The sequence below is a fragment of the Rhinatrema bivittatum genome, chromosome 6 (assembly GCF_901001135.1).
Source record: "Rhinatrema bivittatum chromosome 6, aRhiBiv1.1, whole genome shotgun sequence".
In the NCBI taxonomy this organism is placed as follows: domain Eukaryota; kingdom Metazoa; phylum Chordata; class Amphibia; order Gymnophiona; family Rhinatrematidae; genus Rhinatrema; species Rhinatrema bivittatum.
In genome coordinates, this window is record NC_042620.1 from 208,599,701 (window position 1) to 208,614,383 (window position 14,683).

Sequence of the window (14,683 nt, forward strand, 5' to 3'; positions counted from 1 at the left end):
GCTATGTCAAATTTTTGGTGACACACCTTCTACTCTTTGGTGACACCCCAGTTCTCAACTGGTCTAAGCTAAGGGCTTAGACCAGTTCTCAACTGGTCTAAGCCCTTAGCTTAGACCAGTTGAGAACCACTGGTCTAAGCTAAGGGCCGGATTTTAAGAGGTACATGCGGGCATACATTTGTGTGCGCAACCCGGCGCGCACAAATATACGCCTGATTTTATAACATGCGCTCCAAGCCCTACCTAAACACCCCCCCCCTTACCTTTATTTATAAGTTGCGCCTGCCTCCGGGCAGGCATAGGTTGTGTACGCCAGCCAACGGCCGGCCCGCGATCCCAGGCACAACGGCAGGAGCGGGTTTTCACGGTTACGTACGTAATATATGCGCATAACTGTTTTAAAATCCGCTCCTTAGAGAATAACAGATTGAGTGAGCTAATTCCCCAAGGCAGCGATGTAAGGAAATTTCATAACAATGATTTAAGAGAAATGTTTATAGAAGAAAGTCCAGTTCTAAAAGGATGGTCTCAGAAAGCAATACAGAAGATGATCCAACGCAGCAGGAATGCAACCAAAACAAAATGAGTTTGGTGTCAAGAAGTGCTTTAATTATAAATGGTAAAAACCAACGCCCGACTTGGGTTGAGTTTCGCCCATACAATGTGGGCTGCTTCAGGGGCTAAGAATATGAGAGAACAGCTCAAGCTCAAGCTAGTGGTGCAGCTATAGACATCAGCTTGAGCACAAAGGCTCGGCGCACAGCTTGTGAACTGATTGGCGTTTCAGCATACTGGCTTGTACATTCGTGCTCTTCAGTACTGTAAAGTTAATTAAGACTTCAGCGGTGGACAATTACAGTAGATTTCCAGTCAGCTGATAAAACGGGCATTCGTATTGAGTGCACAGCCACCTCTCCTAGACGCCCAATGTTATATTAAAATGAGCTGGTGCAGTAAAAAGGACACGCTAGGGATACATTGTGAGTCCTTAGCGCTCAAAAGCATCGGGAGCCCAGGAGCCATCACTGTGCACGCGTCTCTTGGAGATACTCAACCTCCATTCAACATTATTTAAATAAAAAGATAAATGAAAAAGACTGTATAGGTTATTCTTGTTTGTAATAATCATCTCTCTTCCTGCCTTTAAAGCTCCATTGTTTTTCCTTGTCACCCTGAAATATAAGGAGACTTTAAAAGCTGCTCTGACATTCCTAAATGCATAATGGTATCTTTTGTTTGAGAAATCATACTACACTGATTGGACCTGTTTTGTATCAAAAGCAGTATTTTTTTTTCAGGAGCCTTTGATTTGCAGTATGACTTAATGCCAACTCCAGGGCTGGCGTTAAATTTACCATGTTAGAAAGGGTGCATTAGGTGACCGGTGATTTTCTGTATCGGTGGGTAATAGCTAATTGCCTCATCTACATGGAATTTACATGTGATGAGTGCTATTGGCTATGCAGTTTGGACGTGCATTTTGGACACGCTAATCCCATTATTGCATCGGTGTAATGCTAGCTTGTCTAAACGTGCATGAACCTGTGTGCTAGGCTGAGCTCACTTTATTGCATCGGCCCCTTAGTCAGGTATAGTTTAATGGGATAAAGCTAACATGGGTTTAGCCAAGGAAAGTCTTGCCTCACCAATCTGATACTTTTATTTGAGGGCATAAATAAACAAGTGCATTAGGTGAGCCAGTTGATATAGTATTTCTGAATTTCCCAAAGCATTTGACAAAGTCCCTTATCAGAGACTTCTTAGGAAATTAAGAAGTCATGGGATAGGGGGCAAAGGATTGGGAACTGGTTAAAAAATAGAAAAAAAGAGAGAGTAGGGCTAAATGGTAAAATTTCTCACTTGAGAAAGTTGAATAGTGAGCTGCCCCAGGGATCCGATCTGCTTTTTAATCTATTTATAAACCTGGAAATGGGAACAATGAGTGACGTGATCAAATTTGCCAATGACACAAAATTCAGGGCCTTGAAGGGTTAGACAGACCCCGGGGAGCAGGCAAGAAGCCGGCTTACACTGAAACCTGCTACGTTTAATGTGAACTTTAAGGGGAGCGGCTTCATTTCCTTGTTTTGCTTGGCGCCTCATGTTTTCACTGTAAATAAAATGCACAAAAGGAATCAGCCAAAGTTTGCCTCCTTCTTCCTTCTGGCTGCTTCAAAGCCGCTATCGCCCAAATTACCACCATATAAGTAAACTCTGAAATTCATTGCCAGAGGATGTCTTGAAAGCTGTTAGTGTAGCTGCATTTAAAAAAGGTTTGGACAAGTTCCTGGTGGAAAAGTCTATAAACCATTATTAAGGTGGAGTAGCTGCTTATCCCTGGGAAAAGCAGCGTGGAATCTCTCTACCCTTTGAGATCCTGCCAATCTAGACTGTCCACTATTAGAGATAGGATTCTGGGTCGGTGGACTTTTGGTCTGACCCGTATAGCAAATCATCTTATGTTCTTTCAGAAAGGTGCAGCTTTCACGTGGTCAAGCAAGATGCAGACAGTTGTCACTTTTTCTTCTATAGAGGCAGAGTACTGGGCTGCAGAACAAGCTGTCAGAGAATGTGTGAAGTGGTACAAATTATTCTCAGACTTTAGGATCGATCAACCTACACCAATAGAGCTTTTTGAAGATAAGCAAGGATTTATCGAAAGGGTGGACAGAAAACAAATCAGACCAAACATGAAACATGTGGACATAAACATATATTATGGGGCAAATTTGAAATGTGGTGCTCATGCTAAAAAAAGGCCCTTATATGTGAGTATCTGGGCCACACATGAGCAAAGCATATTTTAAAAGCCGCTAATTCCACGCTTATATGCACATGCTTGAGCAAAAAATAAAGGGGTGAGGTGGGAGGGTGGGGGGGGTTAGCGGTGGGAGAGAGGATGAACCGCCTGCATAAACTGGACTTTCAGCATCCGGTCAGTGCTTCTGATCGGACACTGCACAGCAGTCCATTCCAAAACCTGGCAGTTGGCAATCCTAATAATAGCAGATGTAACTGTGTGCAGATTGTTTTGGTGGGATGATGTTCAAAGCACATCCACTCACTTTTAAAAGTGGAGTAACTTATGCTCATTTCTACCATCTAATTTATTCAGACTGTTATAAAATTAATCTTAGGTATCTATGCAGGAAAGCTTAGATTATGGTACTGTCAGGTATTGCATTGACCCACTGAATATTTTAGAGTTAAATTCTATAGCTGTAGAGCTTTGATTTGTTTGTGAAAGGTGGTATAGCAAAGTAAATAAATTAAACTAAATAAAATGTGGGCCACACAGTCCAGCTGTCAATCAATGCAAACACTTACTAACAAGGCAGGACACCCCATAAAATACCCCATGTATTTTGCTACAAATCCATGATCATTTTGCTTGGATATACTTCTTATCTCCGCTGTACACAAAGTCAATGTAAAAGTTGCACAAAAAATCAATGTGAAATTTGTGCATATTGTGTGAGATCTCCTCCTCTCCTGAAATCTGCATTTCTGGTACTTTGATTGCTTTACCCTCGCATCCCAAATTCAAAGTTGAGCATGTATCTGTGCACTGAGATAAGACAATGATCTCTTTGACGTGTATGACCAGCTCTTCATGTCTCATTTCAGACTAGAGGCTGTACCCTGGCAGCACTGGGAGCCAGCAAGCTCCTGAAGAGTCTGGCCAAAGTAAAGAATGATATTAATGCAGCCAGAGAGTCAGAGGAGATCGCCAATGAGTATGAGACCAGGGCAGTAGGTAAGGAGGTAAACTCGGAAGAAATGTGAGTAACTGCTTGCTTGTACTTGGTAGACTAAAATAAGCCAGATCCAGACCATTACCATTTCCATAGGAATATTGCTAAATACAATGGGGCAGATTTTTAAAACAGCACGCGTGGGGTACATTTGTGCACGCTACCTGGCGCGCACAAATGTACACCCGATTTTATAACATGCGTGTGCTGCCGTGCACATGTTATAAAATCCAGGATTAGCGCCCGCAAGGGGGTGCACACTTGTGCACCTTGCGCGCGCCGAGCCCTAGGGGAGTCCCAATGGCTTTCCCCGTTCCCTCCGAAGCCACTCCGAAATTGGAGCGGCCTCAGAGGGAACTTTCTTTTTGCTCCCCCCACCTTCCCCCCACCACCCCCCAGCCCTACCTAAATCCCCCCTACCTTTGTTATCCTCTTTACACTTGCCCGAGGCAGGCGTAACTTGCATGTGCCAACCCGCTGCCGGCGCACCATCCCCCGGCACGGCTGCTGTGCTGGAGGACTCGGGACCGCCCCCGGACTGCCACCCAGCCTCCTTCCCACCCCTCTTTCAAAGCCCCGGGACATATGCACATCCCGGGGCTTGTGCGCGCCGCCAAGCCTATGCAAAATAGGCTCGGCGCGCGCAGGGGCAGGTTTTTGGGGTTACGCGCATAACACTTTGAAAATCTACCCCATGCTAATAGTTCCCCTTTATCATCTTCGTTGTTTAATTTATTTTTACAATCTTTAAGCCCATTGTAATATTTACAGGGTTTATTTATGTGGATGACGTACAGCTGGGAGGATTAATGAGGGGTTAGGTTTGATTTTAAAATGGTTTGAGTCACAAGATGGTGCTATTTGGTGCGAAAGCCGGCAGCGAAGACACCGCAGTGGGCCTGCGAAGGCTGCGGGCTTTCGCAGGCCCGCCCCCCTTCGCCCCTTCGCCCCCCCACCCCCCGTTTTTGCTGGATTCATCATTCAGCGATGAATGATGAATCCAGGCCTTAATTTGCACCTTATTTGATTATTGTAAGGCCATGCTAGTAGGCCTTCCAAAAAAGAAGATTCAGCGATTACAGTGGTTCAAAACCTGGATTTACAGATATCCTAGAAGAGTAAGTGCAGCACCACTATTGTAGCAATTACCAGTTTAAGGTTTTGACCTTAAAGTTTAAGTGAATTAGTGGGGATAGTACAAAATATCTACAGGAAGGCATTAGGGGTTATGGTCCCAGACATAATTTAATTTCTCAAAATGAAGCTTTATGCCAAGTTCCATTAAGGCAGGAGATATATAAGCAGGCTAATTGGAGGAGGATGTTCTTAGTCTGGTGGCCAGAACTTTGGGATTCAGTCCCCCGGGAAGTCAATTTGGAAACAAATTATTTATTCAGAAAGAAAACTTGGTTATTTTAATTACATTTTAAGACAGCAAATATCTTTTGGATGCTATTGTTTTAATATTTTATTCTCATATATGTTGGTCATTTTATTTTATATTTTGTTTTTGCATATTATTTTTATTTTTGTGTTTTAATGATGTACACCTATTTGACCAGATTTGTTTTCTGATTTAGTGATTTAAAAGAATCAATCAATCAATAAATAAATAATGGTAAACGGCTAGTTTGAAATGATTTATATTTTTGTACCTTCCTTAAGCAGATTTCCTTTCCTAGTTCCTCAAGAGATGTGTGAGGAATATAGATGGTTTCAGGGGGTATCCTTTCTCTTTTTGAGTCAGTTAAGTTGAAATGCTTTAAATTATGATGTTTGGCAATTTTTTGCAGCAATACGAGTAGTGTCATGCCCATTCCTTAAATATAAATAGTTTCTGAGCTATTAGGCCATTCAGTTGGCTGATTATGTGAATGTGATTTGGTATAGTAAACCCAGAACTTTCCTACAGCTGCCCCATTAGTCTCAGTTTTCATTTAGGAACAAGTAAGAAAATCCCAGAGCATATTATTAAATATCTGAAGTACAGAACTATTGGGGTTATTTTCTAAAGGCTTGCAAATTCCAGTCGGGGTAGAGTCAGAGCGGAGTCGGGGTGGCGAGGGGGCTGACTCGGCGGTGTCTTCGCTGGCGGCGATAAGGTTAGTAATGTTATCGTTGCCAGGAGCACGCCGAATAGCACCACCTTTCACGGTGGCGCTATTCGGTGTGAAAGCCGGCAGCGAAGACACTGCAGTGGTGCGAAGGCTGCGGGCTTTCGCAGACCCGCCCCCCATTTTCGCTGGATTCATCATTCAGCGATAAATGATGAATCCAGGCCTTAAAAAGAAAACTGCAGCAATTAAAGATCTTTATTGTTCCAGCTCCTGAAGGAACCCTGTACAAGACAATAGGAAAATGTTTCCATTCCAAAGCTTAACTACATTGGTCCCTATCAGTCTGCCTTTATTTTTCTAAGTTTTCTCCAGCTTTTTGCACAACTACCAATGTTCATTTATAGAAGCAGAGAAAAACTAAATGTGTGTTAGGCTTATACTCTCCTCAGCAAAACTATCACAGTGATATGTAAATGAAGTGGATTACTCAAAATATTAACTTGCTCATTTCTTGGTTTGTAGCACTCTTTTTGGGTCTTTTAGCTAGATATGAAGGAGTAGCCTAGCAGGCTGATAACCAGGAAAGCTAGAGTTCAAACCCCACTTCTACCACTCCTTATAACATTTGGTAATTCACTTTATTGCATCAGGTACAAATTCAGGGCCCTATTTATTAAGTATTTTTCCCACAGACACAGAATGGGAGAAAACCTTTAAAAAGTCAATATTCAGATATAGCAGGCTAAATAAGTTAGCCGGATAAGACTTAACTCACTAACTTAGCCAGAATAATCAGTGGTGCATCCATGCTCCTGAAAATACCCAAAGCTAACTTACAGGATCATTCATCAAAATGCATTCCACCATTAACACCCACAGTGGGAGGGGGAGCCTCTTGGGAGGCCATCACAGTATTCAACCATTTAAAATACTATAGGAGGGCCACTAACTAGCTCCTGTCTCTTAGATAAACATAGACATGTTCTCTTCTCATACTCTCACACAATTCTCTCTCACATGTGCACCTTCCCTCTCACTCTTACATGCATGCTCTCTCTCATGCGCTCCCTTCCTCTATTTTCTACTCACATGCATGTCCCTATCTTTACTATTTATGCATGCTCCCTCTCTCATGTGATTCTCTCTCTCCCTCTCTCATGCACTCTTTCTCTCTCCTGTTCAACACATGCTCTCTCATGCACTTCTTCCTACTCACATGCTGTTGCGAGCACGGAGGTGCAGTCGCTTGCTCACAGAGATTTTGAGCCCTTGGGCCACAGCACGGCTCAGGGAGGAGCCCCAAGACACACACCATGGGAGGTGAGAGTGTTCAAGCATGGGCTGGAGCTGGAACAAGGCTGGACCAAGATCAAGACTTGAAACATCAGGAATTGGAACAAGGCAGGGTCAGCCCTCCACTGGACCAGCACGCACCAGTGAGCCCCAGCAATGCAATGCTGATCTCAAGATTAGCCCTCTGGCCACTTGATAGCCCTTCCAGACCCACCACTTGGGAACACCGAGTGTGTAAGGCCAGACGGAGGCTGAGGGCAGGAACAAGACGAGACATGGAACTCAGGAACTTGGAAACTCAGACGAGGACTCAAGGAACTTGGAAGACTCAGATGAGGTTTCAGGATATTTGGAAGACTTGGACAAGGACTCAAGGAACTTGGAAGACTCGGCATGGACTCAAGGAACTTAGAAGACTCGGATGAGGTTTCAGGATACTTGGAAGACTCGGACAATGTTTCATGGAACTTGGAAGACTCAGACAAGGATCCAGGATACTTGGAAGACTCAGGCGAGGGTTCAGGCACAGGGTGAGTACTGCACCGCAGCGGGCCCTACACAGCTGCCCATGGCTGGTCATGGACCATGCTGAAAGCAAAGTAGACTCCAGGCAAGAAATTGAAGGCTTGGAACTGGAAACCTGTTGAAGATTCAGGAGAGGCCTGCACTGAGGTGCGCCCTACACAGCTGCCCGTGGCTGGTCGCGGACCACGCTGAAGAAGAGCAAGTTCTGGCTTGAATCTTGGGCATGGACGGAAGCAGGCACAAGGTACTCCAAAGACCGGGAACAGGATTCAAGTCTCAAGATTCAAGACTCACAATTCAAGACTCGGAACTCGGATTCAGGAACAGACCTTGGAATTAAAAACAAGGAGCCTTCCGGAGACTTGCACTGCAAACATGAAGACAGGCCTTGTGCCATGAAGTGCCCTACACAGCCCCCCATGGGCTGGTCACGAACCAGGAAAGGTGGACAAGCAGGGAACCTGGAAGCAAGATGAAGAGCCATAGACCAGGACATCAGGACCAGGACTGGAACACGGAACATCAAGAACATCAGGAAATTCAGGATCGTGGAACATGGAACATCAGGAATAGACGATGAGGGAGCTCCAAGGAAGAAGAGGACCAGGAACATCAGACGAAGGAGACCAGGAATATCTGGAACATCAAACAAATCAATGTTGGCATATGATAGAGGTGTTTAAAATCATGAGAGGTCTAGAACAGGTAGATGTAAACCGGTTATTTACTCTTTCGGATAATAGAAAGACTAGGGGGTACTCCATGAAGTTAGCATGTGGCACATTTAAAACTAATCGGAGAAAGTTCTTTTTTACTCAATGCACAATTAAACTCTGGAATTTGATGCCACAGGATGTGGTTAGTGCAGTTAGTGTAGCTGTGTTTAAAAAAGGATTGGATAAGTTCTTGGAGGAGAAGTCCATTACCTGCTATTAATTGAATTGACTTAGATAATAACCACCGCTATTACTAGCAACGGTAACATGGAATAGACTTAGTTTTTGGGTACTTGCCAGGTTCTTATGGCCTGGATTGGCCACTGTTGGAAACAGGATGCTGGGCTTGATGGACCCTTGGTTTGACCCAGTATGGCAGGTTTTTATGTTCTTATGACATCCAGGTTTCCCTGCTGGTCTAACCCAGTGGCCTCAACTAGTGTCTCCATTACCTCACCACTAACTGTAGTTAAGTAAGGTTGTTTCTCAATTTGATCAGTCATGGCTGTGGGGGAAGGTGGTGTTCTTTTGCCAGGACTCGGCACAGCCCCTGAAACCAGCAAGGCATCCACACTTGAGTCCTCCTGGACACCTTTCAATGGGTATTGTAGCAGTACACGGTCATCCATAGGGCCTCATATCATACTGGAGCTTCCAGATGAAATCACAGATTTTCCCTTCCTCTTCCTACCCATCTTGGGCCAGAACAGAGGCAAAAACTGAAACAGCTAAAAGTTATTAAAGAAAACTGCTTCAGCGTCCATCTGTGGCGACCATCTTAATTCCTCCCCCCCACATAAGCGGGTAATTTTCAATAAGCTCTGAAGTCTGGATGTCTAATGTTATGCTTGTATTTTAGGAGCTTTGTGGCAGCAGTCAAACACTTTTAAAATCCACATAACTCTGCCTCCAAACGTATGCACTTGTGTTCAAAAGTAAGTGCGTACATGCAAGAAAACGTACATGTATATTTTCCTTCTACTGCAAATAGCAGCCACTTAGGGGGTCGTATTCAGTGGGCCAGTTGATGTACAAGTTATCCGGCTACAGCTAGCCAGATAACTTATCCTGTAAATTCAGCCTGCCTGCATATTTTCCCGGGATCTGACTTCAAGAGCAAAAGGAACTAGCGGTGTGAGGTAGAGAATGAAGCAGAAGAGGGCATGCCTACTGGCCCGGATCCTGCCCCCTCCTCCCCAGAGATCCCCAGATGTTCAGGTTTGTTTTGGAGCCAGAAAATCTATCTCCGGGCTCCAAAATGAGCCTGTGCATCTGTGAACCTCTGGAGAGGTAACAGTCCTACTGATGCATAAAACAGAATGGGCCCTGTAGTGTGTTATCGGGTGAGTTCTTGTAGGTGTCCTGCCAGCTTAAGGAGGCTTTCAAAAACATTTACAAAGTTTGTTTGGAATTGAACCTTGCTGGAAATTCCCTGAACCCTGAGTACTAAGATAAGATAAACTGCTTATACTGTAACATCAGCTATAGTCTGAAAGTGTGTAATTCTGCAACATTTGACTGTCTCATCTTCCCCCCACTCTTTTTTTTTTCTCTTTCTGATATGTGTCCAATTGTGTCTGAGAAGAGCTCTTCACAGAGTGTTATAGCAATGACGAGGAACTGGCTGAACAGCTGCTGGTCTATTCCTGTGAAGCCTGGGGCGGGAGCAGTTGTCTGGAACTTGCAGTGGAAGCAAAAGATCAACAATTTATTGCTCAGCCTGGAGTTCAGGTAAAGGAAAAAAAGGCAGCACTGACACAACAGGGGATAATGTTTCTCTCCATTACAAATATATCAGAGATGTTGTGAAGCATAAGGTAAAAAAGAAGTGCCTGAAGGGTTGTAATGCCTCGATAAACATAAAACTGAAATATCTTAAGGCTGTTATAGTAGGATTATGTCTGTTGATTGTCTTGATGTGATTTCATTGTAAAGGTTTGCAATGTCAAACTATTATTTTACCTACGACATCCAAGTTATTTCATCAGCCATCCACATTGTAATTTTCATCCATTTGCATGTAAAGTCTCATTATAATGAAGCAATGAGGAACTGCACAATTTAAATAGTTGGTGGACATGGTGCTTCTTCTGGAGTATTGCTAGGAAGCTGGAGGACAAATACATTTCACTGTGAAACCCATTATAGAATCATAAAATGATTTATAAAACATTTTATAAACATAATAACTCTAAAATGACTCTTGCAGAGGCATTCAGATGGTCCTGAATGCCTCTGCAAGAATTCTTTCAAATGCCAAAAAAAGAGATCATATCACCCCTATTCTCCACCATCTCCACTGGCTTCCGATTAAATACAGGATCCAGTTCAAATCTTTAATGATGATTCATAAGGCCTTACACAACATCGCACCTCTCAACCTTTTATTATGTTTTTATTATGTTTATTTTAATTAACCTTTTATTATGTTCTATGTTCTATGTAAACCGCTATATTTTTAGCGATAGTTACTGTTCTTTGTAAACCGGGGTGATATGTATACTATACAGGAACCTCCGATATATAAATCATTTAAATAAATAAAAATAAATAAAATGGATTTCACAGTGATATATATTTATCATCAGAGCCCCTTATAAAGCTGGGCTTGGTCTACCAATTGTTCCTTGCAATACAGCAAAATTTGTCGAATATTGACACTGTAGCAAAGACACCTCACTAATAGGGCATCCACTTGGTTTCATGCCCCCCCCCCCCCCCCAGTTGCGCCGCCACACCCCGGCCCCCTCAGCCCCGATCACACCCGCTGACTGTGTGGCTTCTGGGTCGCGAGCAGGTTGGGTGCTGCTCGCGGCCCGCCAAATCTCCACTCCTCTTTGCCGCTGCTTGCGGCCCCATATGGCTCGCACCCAGTGGCGCACCAAGGGTCTCCGGCGCCCGGGGGCCAATGCATTTGTGTGCTTCTCCAGCATCCCCCCTTAATCCTTCTTGTACTAATGCTTAAGGTCACAGAAAATCAGTGGTGTCTCTAGACTGAAGAAATTTTGGGGGGGAGCCAAAATGACATTTCTTCATCACATCCAACTCTAAATATATTGTCTTCAGCTGCCCTCCTCTCCATCAGAAAAAATATTAGCTTCCCTTTAGGGCCTACACTTTATGCCTTATATTCCTCCTCCTACACCCCAGTCTCATCCTACAGACCTAATCTGAGCTGAAAGGAGATCTTGCCTGCCATGGGGATCCCTCTCTCCCTCCCTCTTTCCATATATAAAAGAAATTTCTGGCCATGGGGGTCCCCCTCCCTCCCTCCCTCCTGATAATAAAGATAATTCTATGGATCCCCATTCCTCCTTCCAGCAGTTAGAAACTAATTCTGACTGTAAGGTTCCTCTCTCCGTTCATATAGCTGACAAATCAAAAAAGTGCTGGTTGTAGGGGATCTCCCATTCCTCCACTTGTCCAAAAAAAAAAAATACTGAAGAACATAAGGATCCTGGAAGAAAGGTTCATAAACCATTATTAAGGTTGACTTGAGGAAATCCACTGCTTATCCTTGGGATAAGTAGCATGGAATCTATTTACCTTTTGGGATCCTACCAGGTACTTGTGATGTGGATTGGTCACTTTTGGAAACAGGATACTGGGTAGGGGTGTGCAGAGAAAAAAAAAGTGTTTTTATTTTTCGGTTTGTTTTTGGGAGATTTTTTTCCCATGAATTTTGGTTTGCAGAACTTTTGATTCATTTCATTCATTTGAAAAAAGTGAACCAAACATTAAAAAAAATGAACAAAAAACCAAAAACGGGGCCTCCCGTCCCTCCCTCCCACCCACCCTGAAAAATGCTGAACCAGGATCCTCCCAGCCTCCACTTGACTTAGGCTGGAACTTGGGCCCATGTTTGAAGCAGATAAGCCTGGTCTGTAGGCCAGGTGCTGATGGTGAGGCCTCGGCCTGGACCCAGCCCCGACACTATGGCCTGGCCCAGAGGTCAGGTCCTGAAACTTGAGCCTCGTCCTAGGCCAGTACCTGGGCCCAGGCCCAATGCCATGGCCTAGCCCGGAGTAGGACCTGATGCTGGAGTCTTGGCCCGAATCCAGGCCTGATGCCAAGGCCACTTCCCGTTGCCAGGGACAAGGTCAGAGCATGAGACTAGGTTCTAAGCCACACCCTGGACCAGAGGGCAGGTTCGGACACTGGAGCCTCAATCTGGATCCAGGACTGATGCCATGGCCCAGTCTGAAGGCTGGGTTCCTAAACCTGAGCCTCGGCCTAAGCTATGCTGTGGACCCAGACCCAATGCCCCAGCCTGTCCCGGAGGCCAAGTCCTGATACTGGGGCCTTGGCCTGGGCCCAGAGCCAATGGCAGGTCTAGACTGAAGCCCAGGTCCAGGCCTGATGCTGGGACCCTGCCTGGAGTCTGGGCCCAGGCCCATGCCCAGTGCCCAGGCCTTGAAGCAGATCCGAAGATGTCCTCTTCTTTCTTATTTTCTTCAACTGAAGCCAGCTGCTGAGGTCACACCAGAGCTCAGCGTTGGGCCTGAGCTTGGGTCTGGACTCTGACCTAGGCCAAGACCCAGGCATCGGAACCCAGCCTCTGGATCGGGCTCTGGCATCAGGTTTGGGTCCAGGTCAAGGCCCAGGCATTGGGCCTGCAGATACCTGACAGATCAGGTATATGATTGTTTGGGGAGGCTTGGGTCTCAGCTGAGGCCCTGAGGTCAGCCTATGCCTAGACTGAGACCCCTGCATTCTGCTCAGGTGTAGGCTATGGCCCCTGCTTTGGGCCTCTGCCTATGCCCTAAGTGAGGCCCCAGCATAGACTGAGGCCCATGTAAAATGAATATTGAATAAGGTTTAATTTATTTGGGTGGGGGTGGGGGGGGCCTTCAATTTGTTTCAGTGCCCTGAATGAAACAAAATATTGTTGTTCATCATGTTTTGTGCTTTCTTTTTAAATGAATACACATCCCTAATACTTGCCTTGCAGGTCCTTTGGTCTGACCCAGAATGCAGTTCTTATGTTCTTTACCCCTTTGCTCCTAGAAGATATAAAAAGATGGTGCTAGCCACAAAAATCCCTTCTTCCATCTTTCCCTCTGTCTGGCTGTCAAAAAAAAAATGCTATCCAAGAAAAATCCTCTATCCCTCTAGCTACAAAACGTAATTAAAGGTGCTTGGTGTGGGGATCACCCCTTCTTCCAGCTGTCAATAAGTACTGGTTAGCAGGGATCCGCTCCTCCTTCCTCCAGCTGTCAAAAAAGATGCCAGATATGAAGATTCCTCTCATCCTCCCTCCTTCATAATAATTAAAAAAAAAGATGATGGCCATGAAATCCCCCCTCTGTATCTCCGTTTTTCCTTGTTCTTGTTAAAGAGGTGACAGCAGCAGGGATACTAGGGATGTGCAGAGCAAAATTTTATGTTCATATTTTTTATGTCCGAAAGGGGGTCCCACTTGCGGCCAATATGGACATAAAAAAAATCCAATGAGTTGGGTATATGTACATATGTGCAAAAAAAAAATTTAAACCCCCTCACCCTCCTTAATCCCCCCCCCAGACTTACCACAACTCCCTGGTGATGGAGCGAGGAGTGAGGACGTCATTTCTGCAATCCTTGGCGAGAAGCATGTGACGTCGGTGGCACGTCGAGTGACGCGGCGTCACGTGATTCCCGGCTCGTTCGCGCCGGACGGCTCGTTCGGCCCAAAAAGAACTTTTGGCCAGCTTGGGGGGGCCTCCTGACCCCCTCAAGCTGGCCAAAAGTTCTTTTTGGGCCGAACGAGCCGTCCGGTGCGAACTTGCCGGGAATCACGTGGCGCCGCGTCACTCAGACGCGGCGTCACGTGATTCCCGGCAAGTTCGCTTGGGGGGGCCTCCTGACCCCCCCAAGCTGGCCAAAAGTTCTTTTTGGGCCGAACGAGCCGTCCGGCGGGAACGAACCGGGAATCACGTGACGCCGGCGTCACTCGACGTGCCGCCGACGTCACATGCTTCTCGCCAAGGATTGCAGAAATGGCGTCCTCACTCCTCGCTCCATCACCAGGGAGTTGTGGTAAGTCGGGGGGGGGGGGGGATTAAGGAGGGTGAGGGGGTTTATATTTTTATTTTGGCTCAACAATCGCGATTTCCCACATATCGAACATATCTATGTTCGATATGTGGGAAATCCGATCGTTTATGTCGAATCAATTTTTTAAGTAAAAAAAAAATATGAGTTGCGTTTTACTAATGCGGTCAATCCGAATGCACACCCCTAAGGGATACCTTTCTCCTTGCCTTCGATTTAAAATAAAAATTACCAGCATGGGTTTATTCCCACCCCACCCCCATTTCTCCCTCTAGCTGTAAAGAAAAAATGGCATCGATGTAAT

General features: G+C 45.2%; 1 protein-coding gene across 1 annotated transcript in view; it reads left to right on the plus strand.

The window, feature by feature from the left end:
- TRPM8 (transient receptor potential cation channel subfamily M member 8) overlaps positions 1-14,683 on the plus strand; it is a 249,858-nt gene that overhangs the window by 167,608 nt on the left and 67,567 nt on the right. The window contains exons 13-14 of the mRNA XM_029607928.1: positions 3,628-3,757; positions 9,932-10,077. Coding sequence (XP_029463788.1) covers positions 3,628-3,757; positions 9,932-10,077 — 276 coding nt within the window. The remainder of the gene's footprint in view (positions 1-3,627; positions 3,758-9,931; positions 10,078-14,683) is intronic.